Below are 19,385 nucleotides of genomic sequence, written 5' to 3'. Positions count from 1 at the left end.
CAAAAGGAAGAAAAGTACATGGACCAGGGCGATGCATTGGATTTAATTAGCGATGATTTAGCCAATCCACCACTTCGGACGGTCAAGCCAACATCGTCTTCTTCTCCGGTCAGTGGATCCTTCGGGGCGCCAACATGCATGTGCGGATGGAAAAGATGGTGGATTTACTCGAAATTGGTTTGTAATTTAAGTTTCTCTTAGGGATTTTCTTGAAATGTTGTTATTTGATAAATATATAGCCTCTTCTGAAAAAAGGTAGATATAGATGAAAACACATTTTTCCACCAAAAAAGAGAGGGATGAAACTCATTTTAGTATACATAGACTTCAGTCCGGAGAAAAAGCTGCTGAGAATACGGTACACTAGTTATGGTCCGGATGAACAATGTAATACTCCCTCCGTTCCAAAAAAATGTCTTAAATTTATGCAGATATCGGATATATAGACACGTTTTATTATTAGTACACCTCTATCTAGATAAATCTAAGAGCATCTACAATTACGGACAGCAAATCTGAGCCTTCAAATGCCTGCGCGGGCCCAGATGCTTCCGCGGATAGTGATCGGACATGCCTCAAATAATCGATTGCACATCCGCGTACCTCATATCCGGCACCCTATATCTATACTACACATGCAACATGATGAACTACTATACGTGATCAAACAAAGGACAAAAAGATCGGTATCAAACGAACAACAAAATACACATAAAACTCACTACATCATCCAAAAGATCATCACAGTTCATCGTCGGACAAGTTCTTAACTTAAACAACTAAACCACGATAGTATACACGAGGAGGAGCGGGATCACCACTTCCTCACCGGGAGTTTGCCCTTCCGGTCGCCGGCGTAGCTGTAGGCGTCCGCAACTGGTGGTGGATCTTGGTCGGAGGAGGAGCTGGAGTTGTGGTCGTCGCCGTCGTTGAACGAGGAGCCGGAGAGGACGAGCCCCTTCATTTAGCGGACGGCCATGTCCTGTTGTCGCTTCAGCTTGGCCACCCGACCCGCCTCCACCGCCTCGCGCCCCGACTGTTCGATGGCAAGCCAGAGCGCCTTCACGTTCTTTTGCCGTAGGAGGCGAGCCTCAACCCAAGGCCCAAGCGAGGAGCCGCTCGTCCTCCTCGGGCTTCGACGGCAACCCGCGGCGGTGACACACAGATTGCACCGCCGCGTCCCTCTTCCTTGCCCGCTGCATCTCGCTGCGGGCTGCGGGCTGCACGCGCCTACGGCTAGCAAAGCGGGCACTAGCACCCACTGCTGCTCGCGCGGAGCACGACCGCCGGGGGAAGGGGACGGCGCGGGGGTGGAACGGAATGCACAACCCTCGCGGAGATGCGCGGGCAGGGAGGGGCCAGCTACGGCGTGCGCGCTACGCCAACGCGGGAGCGGCGACAGTGCAGATTCGGAGCTGCCCCCCTCCCGTGTCCACCTTCGACTGCTCCAGCGCAATGCGGAGGGCGAGTTCCTCCTCGACGTCGAGGTCGGAGCCTAAGTGGTTGCCGGAGCTTGACATGTCGCCGGGTTCGATCGGAATCAAAGAGGGAAGAGGAGGGGACAAAGCGAGGGAGAGGAGCAGAGTGAGTTAGGGTTCAGAGAAGGGACGGATTGGGGGTTTTATGGGAACGACATGGGGTCGGTTGTGGGCCGGGTTGACGTGTCCAGGCCGCCCCATATCTGCTCTACATTTGAGCTGGATATGATGGGCCCGAACAGGTCGGACGTTTGAGGCCGGTTTGAGACGCCTGAATGGGTTAGTTTTGGCCGGTCTACCAGTCCGCCCACCCTGGCATTTAAGACAGGTTTGAGGTGTAGATGTTCTAAGGCCTCTTCGAATGCATGGGTGCTTAGATGAGGTGTTATGTGCATTCAAAGCCTTAGCAAGTAGCCTTCCCAATGCATAGATGCTTCGATCTTGTAGCTAAGCTTCTCTCATGGAATCGTTTAATAATTAAACTCATTCATGTATTGGTGGTAGTCATTTTACCTAGATCCGCGTGCTTAGCACCGTTTCTTTCTGAGATCATTACAATGTTCTCTATTCTATTTAATTGCTTTGCCACATCAATTTCTTTTTTATCTACGTGACGTCCTTAGCACCTCTACATCTTGGAGTACTCGAAAAGGCCTAAGATAAACTTTTTGGGATCCAGGTAATAATAAAGAAATGGAACGAAACGGCAACAAAACAAACCAAACTGCAGCTGCTGAGAGGATTCCGTGGGCCCCGCCGTTCATGCAGACAGTTGCAGGGCGGAGACCGCGTTGCCACCTCCCCATGTGCTGCCGATCTCGCCGTCGCAGCAACAGCACACAGGTGTCGCCTCACCCGCGGCGACCCGGCGTGTACAATACTCGATTAACCCTGCTCTATTCCCGCTAAGCTTCGCCTAGTCACCACCCATATCTTAATTCAACCCTTTCGCTCCCGCGCCCGCGCCCGTGCACGGCTCTCGTCTCTGTCGCGACTGCCGACCTTGTCCTCATCCCCAACGCCTTCTCCCCCTTTAAAATCCCAACCATCTCTCCATTAAGCCTCACGCACCACAACACCCAGAGAGCAGCTAGCTATCCATCATCGACCATCCATCATCACGCACACACACACGAGGCAGGCAGAGAGAAACAGAGGGCGCGCGCAGAGGAGGAGATGGTGAAGATTCCCAGCCCGAGGAGGCTGTTCAGGAGCCGGTCGAGGAGCACGGCGGGCGGCATCGGCGGGGTGGACATGTGCGCCATGGTGGCCGAGCACGAGAGGATCGAGTGGGAGGTGCGCCCGGGCGGGATGCTCGTGCAGAAGCGCCGGGGGCCGGACGACGACGCCGTGGTCGAGGCCATCCTGGTGAAGGTCTGCACCGCCGGCGGCGCGTGGCAGCACGACGTGTCCATCGACGCCACCGCCACCTTCGGCGACCTCAAGGTGCTGCTGTCGCTGGCCACCGGGCTGTGGCCCAGGGAGCAGCGGCTGCTATACCGTGGCCGGGAGCGGGACGACGGCGACCACCTGCACATGGCCGGCGTGCAGGACAAGGACAAGGTGCTGCTCCTGGAGGACCCCGCCGTCACCGAGAGGAAGCTCCGGTCCACCACCCTCGCGCAGCTCATGGGTGTGCCCTGCCATTCCTTCATCCAAGTCTAGCATAGAACCCACACCCCTCTTGCCGCCGGCCGTTCTCGCGGTTTGTTTGGGCGATGATCTGCTAGGTGTGTTAACCGAGTGTTAGCAGCGTTCATTTCTTTCTTCAGATTCGGCCGGTTGAATCGAAACATGTGCAACGTTAGGATACAATACAGTACAGTACATGTTGTAAATTACTCTAATTTGTACTCCCTCCGTTTCTAAATATAAGTCTTTTTAGAGATTTCACTATAAGGACTATATTCGGATGTATATAGACGCCTTTTAGAGTATACGTTCACTCATTTTGCTCTGTATGTAGTCTATAGTGAAATCTCTTAAAAGACTTATATTTAGAAACGGGGAGTATATAAGGAGACAATGACAGTGATTATGTTGCGTATAAAAGTGTGAGAACATGCGTGTGCTCATTCCTTGTTGCTGGCTCGTCTACATTCTTGCGACAAAATTAGCAATACAGTTCACACTACGCTACATATAACCTCTCATGCAGTCTATTCGTGTGCATATTCTTCTGACGAAATTAGCAATACAGTTCACATTACGCTACACATACTACAGTCTGACAGAATCAGCAGGACAATTCACACTGTGCTAGTGCATACTCCATGAACAGTGCTGGTGGAATATGTACAGTGCGAATTGGGAGTACTATCTACTTGTAGCAATTTTCTCCACCAGCATGTACACTGATGTACATCCATTCTTCATGTCAAAATTGACCTATGGCAATCGGCAGAGCAGGTTTACGGTTACCAAACATGTAACCGCCAGCTCGCCCGGACAAAAGCTGGCCTGCTTTAACGGGCAGCTCACCGGCCGGAACTACTCCGCAGCACCCACCGACCACTGACGAAAACGTTGGGTGGATCATGGTATGCAATCGTTAGTGCTACGAAACCGGAGCATAATGCTAGCTGCTCTTACGGTTTCCGGTAACTGCCCCGGGAATCAGAGGCCGGCCGGCCGGCGGCTCGCCTCTCGCCAAAATTTCACCGTACGTGTTCCATCCAGGCACTGCTAGCTAGCTGTTTCTACTGTCCTCTGCACCCGTTTCCTGGTGGTGCGGTTGCAGTTGAAAAGCTTTAGCCTGACGAGATTGTACCGCAGTACTTCAGAGCAGAGTCAAGCGGCGGCAGCTGAGCCTGGAGTTTAGAAAATTATTCTTCAGAGAAAGAGAATATTTCATCGCCGGAATTAAATACGTCGACGGCTGATCGAGCCGAGGTGTGGATCGACCACAGCTCGGATCATATGTAGACAGCGACGCGCGATCGGACGGCGACAGATGGTAATATCCAGCGGAGGTCAGGGGAGGGGCATGCATCATGTATCTGCAGCTGAGATGGCGCTGTCGAGCACGCACCCAGGTCCCCTGAACTCGTGCCGGGAAGAGGGGGCAGTGGCTTCAATGCATGCGCCCGGCGCGATCCCAGGCCCGTCCCCGCGGCTGGCTTATCCGACTCCGCGCTATCTGCGGCACGTCGGCCGGCCGCCGCGGTCCCGAGCGCCCGGCAGGTCGGCGCCGCGGCCGCGTACGTGTGGCGCCATGTGCGTGGCGTACCCCGTCTGTCGGCCCTTGGACCCTGCTACTGTGCTGCGCTGACGGGTAGTGACGACGAAGCTTGGGCTGCCTGACGAGTGACGAGCATTCGGAGCCGGTAAAATTTGTGAAGCAGAGATTATTTTTTTAACAGATGTTGTGCACAAAAACTATCTGCAAATCGTATGAGAAACAAACTCTCCGTGTTCAATTTGCTCGGGAAGCCATTTTGAGAACTAATTTCAGTCAGTACAGTGCTCCCTATGTAAAGAAATATAAAAGCCGTTTAGATCTAGGCAGTTAGCATGTGCGGTGATGTGTAAATCCAATCGCTCGCAATTGTTACTAAACGAAACAGAAGGTTTTTACGACATTCCGACTTTAGCTCAGTTGGTAGAGCGGAGGACTGTAGTGTATGCAGATTTAATCCTTAGGTCGCTGGTTCGAATCCGGCAAGTCGGACTTTCACAAATTTTTATCTCTTTTCCATTTTATATTTCTACAGGGTTTTCCCCAACAAGTGAAACTGTCGGTGCGCCCGTGTATCTACAACATAATCAATTGAAATGATAAAATAGACTGAAATAACGCATGTATGGCAATCGGTCACTACTAAACAGTGTAAGTTAATTTTTTATGTACAAAGAGACACACTATCTATCAATTCTAATGTTTACATTTCTATTTGGTCACAAATATTGAGAAGTATTTATATATTATTATGTTGTACTTTTCCTAAAGCCAAAAAGCAATATATAATTACCAGTGAATGATTTACTTCCGGACGATAGAAATATGTAACTTCTTTGCATTGTAAATGGAAGAACGAGAAAAATAATTAAAATGTACATCTGAAAAACATTGGTGGTAGTAATGATAAAAAAGAATGCAGTTTATGAATAAGTTGTCAACATTTAGTAAGTATTCCTTTAACTCGATTGTTGCAAGCATATTCCAGAGTTTAGACCACAAAGATATGTTATGCAACCAGAAATAAATCACATTGTTCGTAATGTATGAAGAAATGTTTTTAATAGTATTCATCGATATAACCTACCCTGCAAGATTTGACAAGGCCGGGCCAATGGATATGTAATACCAAGAGAGTGGATCCTTGCTGACGTGTAGCTGGTGTAGAAAAGGTTCTTGCAGCATTCTAGTCCCCTCAAAATTTTCTTGTCAGGTGCAATATTATGCACTGAAGAATAGTGCACAACAGAGAGAAAGCATGCTTAGTCATCTCCATGATGAAAATTTACCCTGTCATGATATCTACAATATAGAAATTAAAGTCAATACCTGCACAATATTAGAAATTAAAGTCAATACCTGCACAATATTTCTACAGGGTTTTCCCCAACAAGTGAAACTGTTGGTGCGCCCGTGTATTTTGAAATTTTCTTCATAGAGAGATAGAATTCCTTGTGCATACATGGAGACAACATAATCAATTGAAATGATAAAAATAGACTGAAATAACACATGTATGGCAATCGGTCACTACTAAACAGTGTAAGTTAATTTTTTATGTACAAAGAGACACACTATCTATCAATTCTAATGTTTACATTTCTATTTGGTCACAAATATTGAGAATTATTTATGTACTACTATGCTGTACTTTTCCTAAAGCCAAAAAGCAATATATAATTACCAGTGAATGATTTACTTCCGGACGATAGAAATCTGTAACTTCTTTGCATTGTAAATGGGAGAATGAGAAAAATAATTAAAATGTACATCTGAAAAACATTGGTGGTAGTAATGATAAAAAAGAATGCAGTTTACGAATAAGTTGTCAACATTCAGTAAGTATTCCTTCAACTCGATTGTTGCAAGCATATTCCAGAGTTTAGACCACAAAGATATGTTATGCAACCAGAAATAAATCACATTGTTCGTAATGTATGAAGAAATGTTTTTAATAGTATTCATTGATATAACCTACCCTGCAAGATTTGACAAGGCCGGGCCAATGGATATGTAATACCAAGAGAGTGGATCCTTGCTGACGTGTAGCTGGTGTAGAAAGTTCTTGCAGCATTCTAGTCCCCTCAATTCTGCTTGTGAGGTGCAATATTATGCACTGAAGAATAGTGCACAACAGAGAGAAAGCATGCTTAGTCATCTCCATGATGAAAATTTACCCTGTCGTGATATCTACAATATAGAAATTAAAGTCAATACCTGCACAATATTTCTACAGGGTTTTCCCCAACAAGTGAAACTGTCGGTGCGCCCGTGTATTTTGAAATTTTCTTCATAGAGAGATAGAATTCCTTGTGCATACATGGAGACAACATAATCAATTGAAATGATAAAAATAGACTGAAATAACGCACGTATGGCAATCGGTCACTACTAAACAGTGTAAGTTAATTTTTTATGTACAAAGAGACACACTATCTATCAATTCTAATGTTTACATTTCTATTTGGTCACAAATATTTAGAAGTATTTATATATTATTATGCTGTACTTTTCCTAAAGCCAAAAAGCAATATATAATTACCAGTGAATGATTTACTTCGGGACGATAGAAATCTGTAACTTCTTTGCATTGTAAATGGGAGAACGAGAAAAATAATTAAAATGTACATCTGAAAAACATTGGTGGTAGTAATGATAAAAAAGAATGCAGTTTACGAATAAGTTGTCAACATTCAGTAAGTATTCCTTCAACTCGATTGTTGCAAGCATATTCCAGAGTTTAGACCACGAAGATATGTTCTGCAACCAGAAATAAATCACATTGTTCGTAATGTATGAAGAAATGTTTTTAATAGTATTCATCGATATAACCTACCCTGCAAGATTTGACAAGGCCGGGGCAATGGATATGTAATACCAAGAGAGTGGATCCTTGCTGACGTGTAGCTGGTGTAGAAAAGGTTCTTGCAGCATTCTAGTCCCCTCAAAATTTTCTTGTCAGGTGCAATATTATGCACTGAAGAATAGTGCACAACAGAGAGAAAGCATGCTTAGTCATCTCCATGATGAAAATTTACCCTGTCATGATATCTACAATATAGAAATTAAAGTCAATACCTGCACAGTATTTCTACAGGGTTTTCCCCAACAAGTGAAACTGTCGGTGCGCCCGTGTATTTTGAAATTTTCTTCATAGAGAGATAGAATTCCTTGTGCATACATGGAGACAACATAATCAATTGAAATGATAAAAATAGACTGAAATAACGCATGTATGGCAATCGGTCATTACTAAACAGTGTAAGTTAATTTTTTATGTACAAAGAGACACACTATCTATCAATTCTAATGTTTACATTTCTATTTGGTCACAAATATTGAGAAGTATTTATATACTATTATGCTGTACTTTTCCTAAAGCCAAAAAGCAATATATAATTACCAGTGAATGATTTACTTCCGGACGATTGAAATCTGTAACTTCTTTGCATTGTAAATGGGAGAACGAGAAAAATAATTAAAATGTACATCTGAAAAACATTGGTGGTAGTAATGATAAAAAAGAATGCAGTTTACGAATAAGTTGTCAACATTCAGTAAGTATTCCTTCAACTCGATTGTTGCAAGCATATTCCAGAGTTTAGACCACAAAGATATGTTATGCAACCAGAAATAAATCACATTGTTCGTAATGTATGAAGAAATGTTTTAATAGTATTCATCGATATAACCTACCTTGCAAGATTTGACAAGGCCGGGGCAATGGATATGTAATACCAAGAGAGTGGATCCTTGCTGACGTGTAGCTGATGTAGAAAAGGTTCTTGCAACATTCTAGTCCCCTCAATTCTGCTTGTCAGGTGCAATATTATGCACTGAAGAATAGTGCACAACAGAGGGAAAGCATGCTTAGTCATCTCCATGATGAAAATTTACCCTGTCGTGATATCTACAATATAGAAATTAAAGTCAATACCTGCACAATTATGCACTGAAGAATATTGCAGAACAGAGATAAACCATGCTTAGTCATCTCCATGTGAAAATTTACCCTGTTGTGATATCTAAAGTATAGAAATTGAAGTCAATACCTGCACAACAATCGTCGTGAGATGACGCGGGAGGAGATTCGTTGGGGAGAAGGAATATCATGCAGCATAGCAGTCCGTCAGTTTCTTGCGTTTCTCTCCAGGAGATCATGGGGTGGAGTTTGATTCATTATTCATCAAGCAATTGTGCCACATCAGGCCACCAGGATAGGAGGAGAGAAGAGGATGGACGACAGCAGCTAGGCGGATAGGAGGCGGCGCGGACGTGGTTGGACAGGGACCGGGGAGGGAAGGATGAGGCGACGTCTCTACCCACAAGAACATGGGTGAGGGCCAGGAGGAGGAAGGTCATCTCCCACGCCAAGAGGGGATTGCAGGGTCTGGTGGCGATCCGATGCGGCGGAGAAGTGATGGCTGAGGGAGTCCTGGACTAAGGGGTCCTCGGGCGTCCGGCCTGTTGGACATGGGCCGGACTGATGGGTTGTGAAGATACAAAGACCGAAGACTCTACCCGTGTCCGGATGGGACTCTCCTTGGCGTGGAAGGCAAGCTTGGTGTCCAAATATGAAGATTCCTTTCTTTGTAACCGACTTTGTACAACCCTAGTCCCCTCCGGTGTCTATATAAATCGGAGGGCTTAGTCTGGAAAGAGATATAGTCATACAGGCTAGACTTCTAGGGTTTTAGCCATTATGATCTCGTGGTAGATCAACTCTTGTAATACTCATATTCATCAAGATCAATCAAGCAGGAAGTAGGGTATTACCTCCATAGAGAGGGCCCGAACCTGGGTAAACATTGTGTCCCCCGTCTCCTGTTACCATCAACCATAGACGCGCAGTTCGGGACCCCCTACCCGAGATCCGCCAGTTTTGACACCGACATTGGTGCTTTCATTGAGAGTTCCACTGTGCCGTCCTCAAAAGGTTCGATGGCTCCTTCAATCATCTACAATAATGTTGTCCAAGGGGAAGTCTTCCTCCCCGGACAGATCTTCGTGTTCGGCGGCTTCGCACTGCGGGCCAACTCGCTTGGCCATCTGGAGCAGATCGACAGCTACGCCCCTGGCCGTCAGGTCAGATTCGGGAGCTTGAACTACGTCGCGGATATCCGCGGAGACTTGATCTTCGACGGACTCGAGACCTCGGCAGCCGCTTCCCGTCACCACGATGAACATGACTTAAATCTGTCATCGGACCACACCTAGGAGATAGCACCTGTGACTTCTCTGGCCTTAGATCCGGAGCAGATCGCGCCATCCGAAGACGAGAAGCTCAACCCCGCCACGGATGCCGCAGTCCCGGCAGCGTCAGAGCCGCACACAGACCCAACCTCGAGTGGAATCTGTGTTACCGGAGCCTCGGACTCGTTTCCGACTACAGGCTCCGAACCATGTGCGTCCACAAGCGTCGAGCTCGATCAGTCATCGATCGTTGAATTCAGCTTCGCGGACATTTTTTGGCACTCGCCTTTGGGCGACGTGTTAAACTCGTTAAGAGCACTATCCTTAGCGGTGGGCTCGCAGCCGAACACTATCCGGTTTGAACTGGAGGCTGATGACGGGGAATTTCGCTTCCCACCCACCGCCCACTTCATAGCCACTGTCGAAGACCTAACTGACATGCTCGATTACGACTCCGAAGACGTCGATGGCATGGACGACGATGCCGGAGAAGAGGAGGCCCAAAACCCGCCGTTTACCGGACGTTGGACGGCCACCTCCTCGTATGATGTATACATGGTGGACACACCTGAAGAGAACAAGGGCGATAACAAGAAGGATCCAGTCGAGGATAAACCTCCTGAGATACCACCAAAGCGCCGGCGTCAATGGCATTGCTCAAAATCACGCCGCAACAAAGATAGTAACACCAGCACAGGAGAAGATAATACTCCGGACGGTGCCGAAGATAATGAAGACCCCGTTGAAGCAACTTCCGAACATGAAGAACGGAAAGATGGGCAAGTTAGCCCCGATGAACAGGCCATAAACAAAGACTCGGAGGACAGTAACTATCTTCCGCTCTCCGAGGAGGAGGCGAGCCTCGGCAACGAGGATTTTATCGTGCCTGAGGAACCCCTCGAGCAGGAGCGCTTTAAGCGCCAGCTAATAGCCACTGCAAGGAGCCTGAAAAAGAAGCAGCAACAGCTTCAAGCTGATCAAGATCTGCTAAATGATAGATGGACTGATTTCCTGGCAGCCGAAGAATACGGCCTTAAGCGCCCAGCCAAAAGTTACCCGAAGCGCTAATTGCTACCTCAGTTCAATGATGAGCCACCGGAGCCCGTACCATCATCGCGCAATGCGGCTGACCGACCACCACGTGGTCGGGACAAAGCGGCAGCTCAAGCCGAACACCAGACCGCCCCACCTCGCCGTAAAGACAGAGATAAAACAGCTCGGGGTTATACATATGACCTTCGGCAGGACCTGGACAGTAGAGCAGGATGATACGTCTCCAATGTATCTATAATTTATGAAGTATTCATGCTATTATATTATCCATCTTAGATGTTTTATATGCATTTATATTCTATTTTATATGATTTTTGGGACTAACCTATTAACCTAGAGCCCGGTGCCAGTTTCTGTTTTTTCCTTGTTTTTGAGTTTTACAGAAAAGGAATACCAAACGGAGTCCAATTGACGTGCCAATTTTGGTTGATTTTTTATGGACCAAAAGAAGCCCCTGGAGCAAAAGAGTTGGGCCAGAAGAGTCCCGGGCTGTCCACGAGGGTGGAGGGCGCGCCTACCCCTCTGGGCGTGGGCCCTGCCTCGTGGACGACTCGGAGACCCCCCTGACGTGAAACCAACGCCAAAAATTCCTATAAATACAGAAACCCCCAGAAAATAACCTAGATCAGAAGTTCCGCCGCCGCAAGCCTCTGTAGCCATGAGAAATCAATCTAGGCCCTCTCTGGCACCCTGCCAGAGGGGGCCATCATCACCGGAGGCCATGGAGGAGGATCCGGGGGGGCATCATCGCCATGAATGCCAACGACCAGAGGGACAACCTCTCCCCATCTAGGGGGGAGGCCATGGAGGAGGAAGCACAAGGGGGAGAACCTCTCCTCCTCTCTCTCGGTGGCACCAGAGTGCCATCGGGAGGGGAATCATCGCCGCGGTGATCGTCTTCATCAACATCACCATCCTCATCTATTTTACGCGGTCCACTCTCCTGCACCCCGCTGTAATCCCTAATTGAACATGGTGCTTTATGCCACATATTATGATCCAATGATGTGTTGCCATCCTATGATGTTTTGAGTAGATATCCTTTGTCTTTGGGTTGATTGATGATCTAGATTGGTATGAGTTGTATGTTTTATTATTGGTGCTGTCCTATGGTGCTCTCCGTGTCGCGCAAGCGTGAGGGACTCGCGTTGTAGGGTGTTGCAATACGTTCATGATTCGCTTATAGTGGGTTGGTGAGTGACTGAAACACAAACCCGAGTAAGGGGGTTGTTGCGTATGGGAATAAAGAGGACTTGATGCTTTAATGCTATGGTTGGATTTTACCTTAATGATCTTTAGTAGTTGCGGATGCTTGCTAGAGTTCCAATCATAAGTGCATATGATCCAAGAAGAGAAAGTATGTTAGCTTATGCCTCTCCCTCATATGAAATTGCGATGACGACTATCGGTCTTGTTAACAATTTCCTAGGACAATTCCGCACACCGATCCATCATTATTCCACACTCGCTATTTATAATATTTAGTAGTATATTCTAACTTTACGATAACAGCAACTACTTTTATATTTTAGCTCTCCGATATCATGCAAAGTTATCCTCTTCATACCCACAACATAGTTTTATTTCTCGTTTCTAGTTGGAAGCAAACGTTCGGTGTACGTAGAGTCGTATCAGTGGCAGATCGGGCTTGAGAGAATATTGATCTTACCTTTAGCTCCTTGTGGGTTCGACACTCCATACTTATCACTTCCACCTTTGGAAAGTGCTACGATGATTCCCTACACTTGGGGATTATCAAGCTCTTTTCTGGCGCCGTTGCTGGGGAGCAATAGCGTGGGGTTGATATTCTCGTGTGTGCTTGTTTGCTTTCTTCACTAAGTACATTTTTCCGTTTTTTATGTTTAGTTGTGGGTGAAACATACAAAAAAATTTAAAGAATGAAAATACCAAAAAAAATACTTGCCTCTCATGCCTAAAAAGTTTTTGAAAAAGAGAAGTGATTGGAAAGTTATGCAATGAAGAAGTGAGGGTCGACCTTGAGCACTTGTGTTCATGCTCACGGAAACAATGTAGAATTTTTCATGGAAGTTTCTCTGTAAATAATTATCCCCTTGTATATATCCATTGTATTATAAAAATAATGTGCCATGCTTTGGTTTTAGGATGATTAGATTGCTTGTTTACTATGTGCAGAACAAAAACAGAAACTTTGGCTGTAGTGCATGAATTTACATTTTTTACTGGAAGGTCAAATGGGTCTGAAACTTTTTGCACATTACTTATGTAAAAAAATTTCAAAATTTCAAATTTATTTCATAATTTTAGGAGTTACAGAAGTTTACTAAACTTCCAGATTGCTACAGACTGTCCTGTTTTTGACAGATTCTGTTTTTCGTGTGTTGTTTGCTTATTTTGATGAATCTATGGCTAGTATCGGGGGTATGAACCATAGAGAAGTTGGAATAAAGTAGGTTTAACACCAATATAAATAAAGAATGAGTTAATTATAGTACCTTAAAGTGGTAGTTTGCTTTATTACGCTAACGGATCTCACAAAGTTTTTGTTAAAGTTTTGTGTGGATGAAGTGTCTGAAGATCGAGGAGCTATCAATATGAGAAGAATAAAGAGAGGCAAGAGTTCAAGCTTGGGGATGCCCAAGGCACCCCAAGTAAATATTCCAAGGATACTCAAGCATCTAAGCTTGGGGATGCCCCGGTTGGCATCCCATCTTTCTTCTTCGACAATTATCGGTATACCTCGGTTTTGTTTTGTTCACATGATTTGTGTCCTTTGTGTTTTTGTTTTTCCTTTAAGAACCATTCTAGTATTATATCCCTTCATTGATTTATATAATGCTTCATGTGCTTCACTTATAGCTTTTAATATGATCTTATAGAATTGCTCTTTGTGCTTCACTTAAATTTTTTGACTACGGTTTTATAGAATGCTTCGTGTGCTTCATTTATATATTTTGAGCTTGGATATTGGTTAGTCTATATTAATTGTAGAATGCTCCATGAACTTCACTTATATCTTTTGGAGTATGAATAATACTATCATCTAAAGTGGATTTGGAAGAGTGTCGACTTTAGTTAGTAATGATTCCACTATTTCGAGGTTGCTCCCACTATTCCGAATGAGAAGAATTTTGCTTATGTGGAGAGTAGTAAAATTTCTATGCTTGTAGATCATGAAAAGAATGCTTTATGTGATGGTTATATTGTTGAAACCATTCATGATGCTACTGAAAATTATTATGAGGGAGGAATATATGCTTGTAGGAGTTGCAATAATACCAAGTTTCCTCTCTATGTGCTTAAAGTTTTGCAGTTATACTTGTTTTGCCTTCCTATGCTAGTTGATTCTTGTTCCTATAAATTATGTGCTCACAAATACCTAGGCATATAAAGTGGGTTAGATTTAAATGTTCTAGTCATATTCTTCATGATGCTCTCTTTATGTTTCAATTCTTATATTTTATGTGATCATCATTGAAATCATGATGCCTAGCTAAAAGGAATTAAAGAAAAGCGCTTGTTGGGAGACAACCCAATATTTACCCTTACTGTTTTTGTGTGTTTACATGATTAAGCTACTGTAGTAATCATGTTTTATAACTTTTGTTACAATAAAGTGCCAAATAAGACCTTTGGCAAGACTTGGGTGAAAGTTAATGTGATCTTGCTGTAAAAAACAGAAACTTTGCGCTCACGGGATTATCTACCATTTTTTTACAGAAGAGTTATTTTGAGTTGATTCTTTTTGCAGAAGATTAATAAACAAATTACTCACTTCCACCAATTTATTTCATAATTTTTGGAGTAGCAGAAGTATGGTTTATGTTCAGATCATTACAGACTGTTCTGTTTCTGACAGATTCTGTTTTCATTGCATAGTTTGCTTGTTTTCTAGTTTCTATGGATTATATTTCTCAATATAAATTGTAGAAATGATATGGTACTTAGGCATTGTGTGAGAACAATTATGAACCTTGTCTTTTAAAGTACCAAAGTAAATGGTTTACTCTTTATCATACTAACCTATCTCACGAAGTTCCGTTAAGTTTTGTGTGATTGAAGTTTTCAAGCTTTGGGTGAGATATCGATATGAGGATAATAAGGAGTGGAAAGAACCTAAGCTTGGGGATGCCCAAGGCACCCCAAGGTAATATTCAAGGAAGACTCAAGCGCCTAAGCTTGGGGATGCCCCGGAAGGCATCCCCTCTTTCGTCTTCAAAACTATCGGTATACCTTACTTGGAGCTATATTTTTATTCGTCACATGATATGTGTTTTGCTTGGAGCGTATTTTCATTTTTACTTGCTGTTTGAATAAAATAATTGGATCTGAAATCGTGAATGAAATAGAATCCTCCCATGGCTAGTTAATTATTTGCCTACTCAGTGCTCTTCACTTATATATGTTTGGAGTAGTTTGTCATTTACTCACGTGCTTCACGTATATCCTATGAGTAAATGGTTGAATGAATTGAATATCATAAATCTGAATTTATATATGTTTCATATGCTTATAACATGGGGAGTAATGACTTCACACATAATAAGTATAGGTAGTAAACTTATTGAAGGTTAGCAAACTCAGAATTGGTCACTTGAACAATTCATGAAAGAATATTGAAGGAAGAGAGATTTCACATATAAATATACTATCTTGGACGTCTTTTGTAATTATGAGCACTCATTAAAATATGACATGCTAAAAGGTTGATGTTGGACAAGGAAGACAACGTAATGGGTTATATTTTCTTATATCCGAAATAAAGTATATTGTCATGGATCATCCAACATGCTGAGCTTGCCTTTCCCCCTCATGCTAGCCAAATTCTTTGCACCAAGTAGAGATACTACTTGTGCTTCCGAATATCCCTTAAACTAGTTATGCCATGAGAGTCCACCATACCTATCTATGGATTGAGTAAGATCCTTCAAGTAAGTTGTCATCGGTGCATGCAATAAAAATTGCTCTCTAAATATGTATGATCTATTAGTGCGAAGAAAATAAGCTTTATACAAACTTGTGATAGGGAACTAATAAAAGCGACGGACTGCATAATAAAGGTCTCTATCACAAGAGGCAATATAAAGTGATGTTCTTTTGCATTAAGATTTTGTGCATCCAACCTTAAAAGCACATGACAACCTCTGCTTCCCTCTGCGAAGGGCCTATCTTTTACTTTTATCTTCTACCTTATGCAAGAGTCATGGTGATCTTCACCTTTCCTTTTTACATTTTATCCTTTGGCAAGCACATTGTGTTGGAAAGATCCTGATATATATATCCAATTGGATGCAAGTTATAATGAAGTATTATTGTTGACATTACCCTTGAGGTAAAAGGTTGGGAGGCGAATCTATAAGCCCCTATCTTTCTCTGTGTCCGATTAAAACTTTGAACCCATAAGTATCACGTGAGTGTTAGCAATTGCGAAAGATTAAATGATAGTTGAGTATGTGGAGTTTGGTAAATCAAAGCTCTAACATAGACCCTTCCTGAAAATAAGATGAATTGCAATTGTTTGATGACTAAGAGCACTGTTTGTTAGTTTTCAAGAAAGTTTATGATCTATACTTTAACATGTGAATAGCTTGTTACTTGATCATGAAAAGTTTTATGAGATGAGCTACTGTTATGACATATAATGATGCTAGAAAAGGTGATTGAAATTATCATTGATCAAACTTGTGCACCTGCTAGCATTCACACTTCATAAATTATTTCTTTTATCATTTACCTACTCGAGGAAGAGCAGGAATTAAGCTTGGGGATGCTGATACGTCTCCAATGTATCTATAATTTATGAAGTATTCATGCTATTATATTATCCACCTTAGATGTTTTATATGTATTTATATGCTATTTTATATTTTCCACTCTCCCGCACCCCGCTGTAATCCCTACTTGAACATGGTACTTTATGCCACATATTATGATCCAATGATGTGTTGCCAGCCTATGATGTTTTGAGTAGATATCCTTTATCTTTGGGTTGATTGATGATCTAGATTGGTATGAGTTGTATGTTTTATTATTGGTGCTGCCCTATGGTGCTCTCCGTGTCGCGCAAGCGTGAGGGACTCCCGCTGTAGGGTGTTGCAATACGTTCATGATTCGCTTATAGTGGGTTGGTGAGTGACTGAAACACAAACCCGAGTAAGGGGGTTGTTGCGTATGGGAATAAAGAGGACTTGATGCTTTAATGCTATGGTTGGGTTTTACCTTAATGATCTTTAGTAGTTGCGGATGCTTGCTAGAGTTCCAATCATAAGTGCATATGATCCAAGAAGAGAAAGTATGTTAGCTTATGCCTCTCCCTCATATGAAATTGCAATGACGACTATCGGTCTTGTTAACAATTGCCGAGGACAATTCCGCACACCGATCCATCATTATTCCACACTCGCTATTTATAATATTTAGTAGTATATTCTAACTTTACGATAACAGCAACTACTTTTATATTTTAGCTCGCCGATATCATGCAAAGTTATCCTCTTCATACCCACAACATAGTTTTATTTCTCGTTTCTAGTTGGAAGCAAACGTTCGGTGTACGTAGAGTCGTATTAGTGGCAGATCGGGCTTGAGAGAATATTGATCTTACCTTTAGCTCCTTGTGGGTTCGACACTCCATACTTATCACTTCCACCTTTGGAAATTGCTACGATGATTCCCTACACTTGGGGATTATCATAGGACATACCAGATCGATCTACGGATCGCGAGGACGTGCCCCGACACGTGACGACGGCTATCTATTCGGACATGACAAGCCTAGTCACGCCCAGGCCGAAAACTGCAGACGGACTCCATCGGAGCTACGTCGCGATGTGGCCCGATATAGAGGCGCCGCACACCCCCTTTGCTTCACCGACGAGGTAATGGAGCATGAATTCCCATAATGGTTTAAACCCGTGAATATCGAATCATACGATGGAACAACTGATCCCGCGGTGTGGATCGAGGATTTTCTTCTCCATATCCATATGGCCCATGGAGATGATCTCCACACCATCAAATACCTCCCGTTAAAACTCAAAGGGCCAGCTCGGCACTGGTTAAACAGTCTGCCTGAAAACTCTATTGGCAGTTGGGAGGATTTGGAAGACGCCTTCCGCGACAACTTTCAAGGTACATATGTCCGGCCACCAGATGCCGATGACCTAAGTCACATAGTTCAACAGCCCGGAGAGTCAGCTAGATCCATGGCACCCCAGACAAACCGGCCAATCATACCAACAGAGATTGTTGGGTTTTTAAACAGGCCGGCAAATTAAATGCCAAAAATAAGGAGAAGGGATTGCAAAGCGAGGAAGATGACGAGGAGCCCCGGCCACCGAATACAGGGGGCAGAAGAGTTTCCCCCTCGGGTCAAAACAGTGAACATGATATACGCTACCCACATCCCCAAGAGGGAGTGCAAGCGCGCACTGAGGGACGTCTATTTGATAAAACCAGTCGCCCCAAAATTCAATCCATGGTCGTCATGCCCGATCACCTTCGATCGCCGGGATCATCCGACCAGTATCCATCATGGCGGCTCAACCGCATTGGTCCTTGACCCAATAATTGATGGATTCCACCTGACGCGAGTCCTCATGGACGGCGGCAGCAGCCTGAACCTGCTCTATCAGGATACAGTGGGCAAAATGGGCATCAATCCATCACGAATCAAGCCCACAAGGACTACCTTTAAAGGAGTCATACCAGGTGTAGAGGCCCGCTGTACGGGCTCAATCACACTAGAGGTCGTCTTCGGATCTCCCGACAACTTCAGAAGCGAAGAGCTAATTTTCGATATTGTCCCTTTTCGCAGCGGCTATCACACACTGCTCGGACGAACCGCATTTGCTCGATTCAATGCGGTCCTCACTATGCTTATCTCAAGCTCAAGATGCCCGGACCATGCGGCGTCATAACAGTTAATGGAAACATGGAACGCTCCCTCCGCACCGAGGAGCACACCGCTGCCTTAGCAGCAGAAGCACAGAGCGGACTTTTCAAGCAGAACCTTAATTCGGCAGCCGAGTTCCCGGACACTATCAAGAGGGTCCGGACTATTCTGCAGTGGGACATCTCGGCTCGTCAAGAGCTCAACTAGCAATTTGGCCTCCGTCCCAGTCCCGATCAAGTGGCGGCATTCGCACCGCGCGTACATAACTACGCACTCAAAATACCATGGGCATAGACGGAGGCATAACTAGCTTGTGATCCACAATACGGATCGACCGCCCCCGGACACATATACTTTTACTGTTTCCTTTTTCTTTTTTTCAGGTTTCTTTTCCACAGACCTTCCCTGATGGCCTGATCACCGGTCCTTTCGAAGGATAAATACACCAAGATGGCAAGAAGCACAGCCGTATAGGGGAATTTCTAGGTGGTTTCTTTAATGATCACTCTGCCTGCTTTTAGGACCCACACGCTGCTCTCCCTTGGTTGTGGCTTAGCCCGTTGCTTATTGCACTATTTGTATCAATCCGCTTTGACGTATTAATCAAATT

General features: G+C 44.3%; 1 protein-coding gene and 1 non-coding gene across 2 annotated transcripts; both read left to right on the top strand.

Annotated features, from left to right (window-relative positions):
- The first annotated feature begins 2,521 nt into the window (after positions 1-2,521).
- Positions 2,522-3,413, top strand: LOC109764895 (BAG family molecular chaperone regulator 4). The gene has a single exon (XM_020323678.4). It carries the CDS (start codon positions 2,655-2,657, stop codon positions 3,141-3,143), a length of 489 nt encoding a protein of 162 aa, XP_020179267.1. The 5' UTR covers positions 2,522-2,654; the 3' UTR covers positions 3,144-3,413.
- A 1,648-nt stretch (positions 3,414-5,061) lies between these two features.
- TRNAY-GUA (transfer RNA tyrosine (anticodon GUA)) lies at positions 5,062-5,148 on the top strand. The gene is given in 2 exon segments: positions 5,062-5,098; positions 5,113-5,148. It is a non-coding gene; the product is annotated as a tRNA-Tyr (tRNA).
- The last annotated feature ends 14,237 nt before the right edge of the window (positions 5,149-19,385 follow it).

Source organism: Aegilops tauschii, chromosome 3, assembly GCF_002575655.3.
Source record: "Aegilops tauschii subsp. strangulata cultivar AL8/78 chromosome 3, Aet v6.0, whole genome shotgun sequence".
NCBI lineage: Eukaryota > Viridiplantae > Streptophyta > Magnoliopsida > Poales > Poaceae > Aegilops > Aegilops tauschii.
Note: the sequence above shows the minus strand (reverse complement) of the source record. Positions and strands in the feature narration are given on the sequence as shown.